Here is a 7747-nt window from a genome sequence, read left to right on the forward strand (position 1 = left end):
GTATTTTTTTTTTTACGTAAGACGAGACGTAAGTGTAAGTACAGTAATCGTATTCATATGGATTTATATACACGATGTTCCCGCGTAAGGATATTGTGGAAATCTCGCGCGACTTGCGCATGCGCAGCTGACTGATTAGTGTTTTTTTCCAGCCGGAAGAATTCACAATTGTTAAATTGTTTTGGACATGAAAACACCATTAAAACTGAACAAAAATATAATAACTTCACTTCCACCATATATTTATTTTACACAGTAACACGATATTCACAACATGATATGCATATATGTAGCTTATGTAGTATTTCTGAGTGGGTTTCAAATGGAAAAATCAAGTTTTGAAAGTGGTGAAAGTAACATTAGATAAGTAAGTTAGTTTACTTTTTACGTTACATAAGTACTGTACTTACCTACAGTTTTGACATATGTATACTTTACTCGAGTATCTACATGTTCTGCTACTTAATGCTATTCTATTTGACTACATTTCAGAGTTAATGCACTTTTTAAAAGATTTTGCACAGGTGGACTATTTACTTGTTGTAATGGATTACTTTTGCATTTTGGAATTACTACATTTAGACTGACGTAAGATCCAGGGCCAACTAAAAAAACATTCAAAAAATAGACACACATTATAACCTGTTTAGTTTAAATATCTCTCTTTTTACTGGTTAAACCAGCAACATGTCTTTTAGTTTCATTTGTAAACACAAAAACTGCTTAAAAAGAAACAATAAAAATTGTTAAAAGTGTCTTCAGTTGCAAGGGTCAATTGCTCCTCCATAATTAAGGCTATAGGAATACATATGTTCTCCTTTGAAGTGTCTCTTCTTTTGCACCTGGTATTTCCTCAGAGCTCTGACTGCACTTGTATTGATCCTCATGAAGCACCTCTGAGTAACTGCAGGTATACTTCCACCTGGCAGAGAATGCAACACATTTACTTGCAGTAAAGTATTTTCAGTACATACATTATTGGCGCAAATGTGCACTTTCTGCAATCAATCATTCAGCGTTTGTGATATGCATAATGCAGCCACTTCTAAATCAAACCACTTCTCTCGTTGTCTTCTTTTCGTGCTAAAATCTTCTCCTCCGTGGATTTGTGTGTTCAGGTTTTTTTGTCCTCTGATGTCGTCACATAGCAGCCTGGAACTGACTGCAAGCAGCCACCAGGCTTCCTCTTCAAGCTTAAGGTCAGTGCGTATTTGCAGCCTTCGTCCGTGGTTGAGAGAACGAATGTGTGTGGGCGAGTTAGGACCTCATTGGTGTACGGTAGTAGACCTATTGCTAGTGGGGTTAAGATAAAATCCCCATTAGCACCTTCTGTGGCACCAGGTAATGAGACCCTTCTTGTGAGCTTGCTACTACTTGTCCGAAGGTGTTTCTTCTGTATGTGTGTTTCTGTTTCTTCTGTGTGTGTGTGTGTGTGTGTGTGTGTGTGTGTGTGTGTGTGTGCGGTAATTGACAGTATTCAGAGAAACTAAATATTGTATCTGTCAGCCACGTTGATACATATTTTTGATGATGGCTGTGTGTAAAGACCGTTAGATGTTGTTGGTTTAGCTCATTCTGTATCGTAACAGTTGCGTTCACTATATCAGACAGTAATTGACTGACGACAGCTGTTCTAAGCTCCAAACACGACAATGACATTACATGAGTACGACGCCTCGAGGAGATCCCACATATTGCTTCGTCGTCATCCTTTCCGAAGCCTGTTTCAGTCTCTTTGTTGCAGTCATGTCAATCTATTGTTGAAACGGAGAAATGTGCTTTAGATTCTAAAACTATTAGGTCATCCAGAGTCCCCCACCTTCAAGAATTGCTGGCCGGCATGCTGTGTGTGTGTTTGCGGAGCCACTGCGCTCTTTCTTTCACAGTGTGAAGGCCTGGCCAGAGTGTGTGGGAGCCGGGATCTGAAGAGAAGAGGTCCGTGCCCCTGACCTGACCCTGAATATTTCCTAATGTGCAGCTTTACCAAAGGTTCCTCTTTCCCCTGAGTGGCTTTGACAAGCTGCTTCCGTAGTAATGGCTCTTAATTTCTGAGTAATTGCTATCTCTAAGTGATGAGGGACAACCCCTCACCCAAGCTGGAAAAAAAAAAAAAAAAAAAAAAAAATGGTAACATGTGGAAGTCCACAGGTTGTGGGGGTCCTTTTTTTCTTCTGTTCCACAAAGACGGAGACCCCTGCTGTTCCTTTTTGGGCCGGGAGAGATTTGTGTCGAGTGTGAGGCCCTAACCTGAGGAGACAGAGTGCAACGAGTCATGTGCTTGTCTCGGGACGAGTGTTTGTGCTGGACGGGAGGGGGGAAGGCGTAGGGGGGGGCTGCGGGGTCAGAGGAAAGAGAGCGGGGGGCACTCGCTGCAGGTGAGGGGGATTAGCTGCAGCTAGAGGCCCAAAGAAACTAAATACAGATCTGTCAACCTAATCCTCACAAATAGAAAACAGAGCTGCCCTCCCTTCACAATCCACATAGTTCAGCACATCCACCTCCTGCTCCCTCTGCCCTCCTCCCCGCTTCTACTTTCTTCCTCGGGCTCTCCAGCTCCTCTGTTTCTCATCAGCTCTTGGCCTGGGCCAGTCTGGCTGTATTCCGCCTCCTCTCTAATGGCTCCTCAGACCTGCATCCACTAAAGAGGAGCTGACTGATCACCCGGGGTCCTCTCTGATTGACAGAGCAGCACAGGCTTACAGAGTGGTGAGAGCAAGAGTCAAAGGGGCAAGGTCTCTCTCTCTCTCTCTCTCTCTCTCTCTCTCTCTCTCTCTCTCTCTCTCTCTCTGCAGAGACAACAATCTAAACGGGACCTCTTGCCTTGAGCTGCATGGACCTGGGTAGACCTTTATCAGGCCCTCACACCTCAGTAATGGATGCTGATAAGCATGTGGCTAGGTGAAGAGACCCGGCTCAGCGTCAAGCCTGGACTCTGTGCCGATGACACAAGTGACAGAGCGCCTTGAGCGATAACATCCTGCGATGGATAAGCTTTACTAAGCCAGGCATTTTGGTAGGCTTAAGCTAAAAACGGTATCTCCGACTGTCAGTCACACCAGCTGTGACTGATGGGTCTCGCCTGGACTGCTGAGAGCTATGAATCAGACCCAAGCGCCTCTGGTGTTCCCGTGGTGCCATATCCGACTGCGGACAGACGCAGGTGTGACGGGACGTCCCGGATACAGGCCGAAGTAGATACTGAGTGATGGCGGGGAAGGAGTACGAGGTGCGGCGTTTCAAATGAGAGAATCGTGTATTTTGACATGTGACGCAGAGAACGGGAAAGGGATTGGGTTGCATTTGCTATTTCCAATTTGTATTTGGTTCTGAATCTTAGCTCAGAGCCTTAACAAATAACTCTTTTCTCTCATCTATTCCCTCTTTTTTTGTGTCGTCAGTACTGAGCATGAGCAAATAGTCATATCGCTAAATAAGTAATCTATCTGGCAAACGTTGAGTTTTTAGTTCTTTAAAAGAGGTGATGTGTAACTTGAATAAATGCAAAACTAAATATGGATTCAATAGCTCGGTAATGGATCCACATTGTGTAAAACGCTATCAGACCCCAAACCCTAAATGTATTTTCTCAAAGTGAACTATGTTGAAGCCGTTTCGTGTTCCCGCCCCCTCTCTTTCTTCCTCCTCGTCTCACAGCTGTGTCTCATATGTTCACGAGGCCTCTGGAAGTGTGAGACACCAGAAGGGGGACATTTGCAATAGCTCAGCTCCACCTGGTTTGGCTGTTTTTAACAGGCCGCCGGTTTGCGCAGTGCACACAGCGGGGTTACACCAAAAATGTAGACGAGGGCGGAGAGGACAGGCAGACAGGGTGGTGGTGGTGGTGGTGGTGGTGGTGGTGGTTTGGGTGGGGGGGAGGAAAAAATGTGCTTCCACCCTCTCTTGTCCTTGCACCCCGACCCCACACTGCTTCATTTGAGGGTCGGTTTACCCTAAAAGACAGTTTTACTGTATCGTCTGTGGGTCTGCTTGGTCAGACCCTCCCTCCACTGGAACCTCATCCCCCCCCCCCCCCCCCCCCCCCCCCCCGAATACACAGGCCTTCAAAGGACGGCTGCCTGCTGCTCTCTGAGGCAACACATGAAATAAATATTAATCTGACCTCTGACCGCGTGCTCTGACCTCCTAAATAGAGATAAGCAGGCAGAGGGGAAAAAAGGCACCGACTCTTACCGGAGAAGAGAAAGAGAGGAGGATGAAGACTGTTATCTTGTGCTCTTGTGGGGGGGGGGGGGGGTTGTTGAAAGAGGGGGGTTTCGCTGCTCTGCTGTGTGGTCTCCTGTGGAGCTTAGTATCGTGCTCCAACCTGTTGGAGTGGGGAGGTGTGTGTGTGTGTGTGTGTGTGTATTTGTGCAGATTGTCTTAGATCATTGTGGGAAGAGAGTGTGTGTGTGTGTGTGTGTGTGTGTGTGTGTGTGTGTGTGTGTGTGTGTGTGTGTGTGTGCGCACTCAAAATCCCCCCCGGGGGGGCGAAATGATGAATTTGAGCAACATTTAAGATACAAATACATCCTGCAGAGAACTGGAAGAAGCAACCGATCATAAATATGACATGTAAGAATTTAGTGAGTTCACCTTTTTTGTAAGCCCTTGTAGTGTAACGCTTCACAGTCACGGCTGCACAGCTGTCCAATTCTCCACAGTTTACTGCTCACTCGTCTCGACGGTGTGTGTGTATCACTGCGCGTCTAAATATGTCAGCGGTTGTCTGTAACTCAGACAAAATATTGAAACACTCGAGAGAAAAATCATGTCCATTCTTTGCCGTGTGTGTGTGTGTGTGTGTGTGTGTGTGTGTGTGTGTGTGTGTCGTCGACTGAAGGTTCAAACGCCATTTGTTCGGATCGCCTGCCTTAGTTTTCCTTGTCGAAGGCCCCTCAGTGCAGCTCACCCAGCCTGGCCTCCGCTCTGTGCCCACTGTTTACTGTGACTGTCATCAGGCCCACGGAGGCCCAAACAAAGGGGGGTCTGTTCCTATTATTCTGCCCCAGGATCGTCAGCCCCTCTCTGGGCACAAACTGAGCCAAGGGCTTGTGGTCGTTGCAGGAGCACCGGGGGGGAGGGGGGGCGAGAGAATGAGTGCACGACAATGAGAGAGAGAAAGAGGGGAAGATGTATAGTTCTAACTGGAACCAGGACCTTTTCAAGTCCCCTGTCGGAAACTGCTGTAATGTAAACACCTGCGGCCATTAGCTGATTCTATCTGAGGCACCGGATAGAGATGTTTATATGTTACAGGCTACTACTGAAAGGCCATTTAAAAGCACATAGAGGATTAGATATACAGAATGAGACGTGGCAGGCCGTGTAAGCTTTCAGGCTGTGAGCCATGTTGAGTTGTCATTGGGGGGGGGGGGGGGAAACCAAGAGAGGAGTGTAAGTAAGGCCTTTGAAGGCAAGAACAGCCACATTAAATGAGCAGGAAGGTGAGCTAAGCGTAGAAGACCCCAAGACACGCTCTGCCTCCTTTCCCTTCCTCTGTTTGCAATCATGGCGTGAGTCGTCTGGCAGCCTCTCTTGCTGTGCCATTGAAGTCTTAATTTGATTGTCGTAAAAAAATCACCTGGCAAGCCGCGCAGCCCTAAAAACATCTCGACTACAGAGGCTTTTAAAAAAACTCTCCACTCCCTGCGCAGTGAAAATCTTTTTAGGGAGGTGTGTCCAGATAAAGCGAGCGCATCTTGAAAATCCCCTCCGCCCCGCGTCTCGCCCCAACAGGGTCAGCAGCGTTCCATTAAAGCGTGGTGTTTAAGAGGTGCTGGGGCCGGGAGGGGCAGATGGAGGGATGAAGCAGCTGCAAAACATCTGCACCCTTCGCTCTCTGTCTGCGCACCGCCGCCTTTTTTGTCACACACTTCCTGCTCCAGCAGTGGGGATAGGAAGCGTGGATATCTGCAAAAAAAAAAAATGCAGCATGAAACGTCCGTTGCCAGGCTGTAACGCACGGCCCGGTGACATCAAAAGACTCTCTCCGCCGTGAACCGAGGTATTCAGAGAGTGCACCTGCAGACCGCTGAGGGCAGCGATCTGCAGCTTGCGTGTCGCAACCTCTCCCACAGTAATGAAGTGTTCACCCACACAGGCAAATAGTTACTCACTCATATGAAGTCTGTTATTTTCCATAAGCACAGTAACACTGAAGGGCCTATTGTCACTGTCCAGGACATCTGTCATTATTGAATCCACACAAACACGCAGGCCCTAGGAATTGTGGGAAAGGAATGACGAAATGTGCTTTTATCATAAACTGAAGCATCATGATACAAATCCCTTCCTGATCCTTTTTTTTGTGTTCGTACAGCCACGAGTCTTTCTCAACAAAGGCCAACTTCGCTCTGTCCCCATTAGAAACCACAACACACACACACACTCTCTCACACACACTCCCTCTCTCCCTCTCTCCCCCTCTCTCTCCCTCTCCCCCCTCTCTCTCCTGCTCCTCCCAGCTGCCAGCGCCTCCTCACAACTTGTCCGTGTCTCTCCCGGTGAAACGCGTCAGCCCGCAGCCTCCTCTCTGCAGTTGCACGCTGCACTACAGTCGGTAGCTTGTTGGCCGCAGGCTGCGGATGAGGACGGAGGTCCGCGCGAGCACATTTCTGTCCCAGAAACGCGATCAACAAACGGACTTTGTGAAGCGAAGTTGATGATTCATTTGGGAGCACTCCCCTCAACATGAGGGTCCGTACCTGACGTTGGGTATTGAACACAGGCCGCCTGTTGCTACAAGTTCAATATCCATTTCTTCCTCTCTCCAGAGTCTCGGCGAACAGAACTGAGCGCAATTACGCACGGCGAGTACCATGGCACCGATTCTGGATAGACGTGCTCCCGCCTTGCTCTTGGTTTGGAGCTACTGCGTCCTCGCGGACACCGCTTTTACGAACTTCACGTTGGATAACGAGTTCCACTCCAGTTTCATCCACCGTCGGCTGAAGAGCCAGGAGCGCAGAGAGATGCAGCGGGAGATTCTGTCGATCCTGGGGCTGCCGCACCGGCCGCGACCCCACCTCCACGGAAAGCACAACGCTGCCCCGATGTTTATGTTGGACTTGTACAACGCCATGTCCACAGAGGGGGACGAGGACAGATACTCCTACCCCTACAAGCCCGTCTTCACCACCCAGGGGCCCCCGATAGCCAGCGTGCAAGACAACAACTTCTTGAACGACGCAGACATGGTCATGAGCTTTGTCAACTTGGGTAGGCTTCTTCTTCTCTCACTCAACAACTGTGAAAACACAAGTTTACAGGATGTATAGACGTATAGATGATGAAGATGACTAAATTCACTGTTATGCACCACTCAGTGCAGTCAGTTTTAATTCTCATGAAACATTTTAATAATAATAATAATAATAATAATAATAATAGTGATTCTTTTTGACAGAGACATTAGAGGTCCCTAAAATAGAAATATGAATGATTTTCTTATGTTTCTACAGTGTTGATTTGAGGGTTTCTAGCTGGTGTTAGGTGGGTTGCTACATCTCTACAGGCCATTGCAACAACTTGAGAGCAACACTTGCAGTAAACACACCGCTGGTTTTTAGGACCTTTTCATTCTGTCAAAGGGTATCTGTGAGTCAAAGGTGATAGTTGTTGTTTTTTATATCTTGTTACTTCCACTTGTATTTGTCTGATGCATGCACCCACAGGAGACCAGCACAACAACCACCTTTACAACATAATAATAATAATAATAATAATAAGACCATCAGTATCACATTCC

The 7747-nt window shown here is 47.4% G+C and overlaps 1 protein-coding gene across 1 annotated transcript in view; it reads left to right on the forward strand.

The window, feature by feature from the left end:
- Positions 1-6518: 6518 nt before the first annotated feature.
- The window catches only part of bmp7b (bone morphogenetic protein 7b), an 18850-nt gene continuing 17621 nt past the window's right edge, over positions 6519-7747 (forward strand). Inside the window, exon 1 of the mRNA XM_068729651.1 lies at positions 6519-7218. Coding sequence (XP_068585752.1) covers positions 6819-7218 — 400 coding nt within the window. The 5' untranslated portion in view covers positions 6519-6818. The remainder of the gene's footprint in view (positions 7219-7747) is intronic.

The sequence above is a fragment of the Cebidichthys violaceus genome, unplaced genomic scaffold (assembly GCF_023349555.1).
Source record: "Cebidichthys violaceus isolate CVI_PGR_0920_01 unplaced genomic scaffold, fCebVio1.0.p SCAF_47, whole genome shotgun sequence".
In the NCBI taxonomy this organism is placed as follows: Eukaryota; Metazoa; Chordata; class Actinopteri; order Perciformes; family Stichaeidae; genus Cebidichthys; species Cebidichthys violaceus.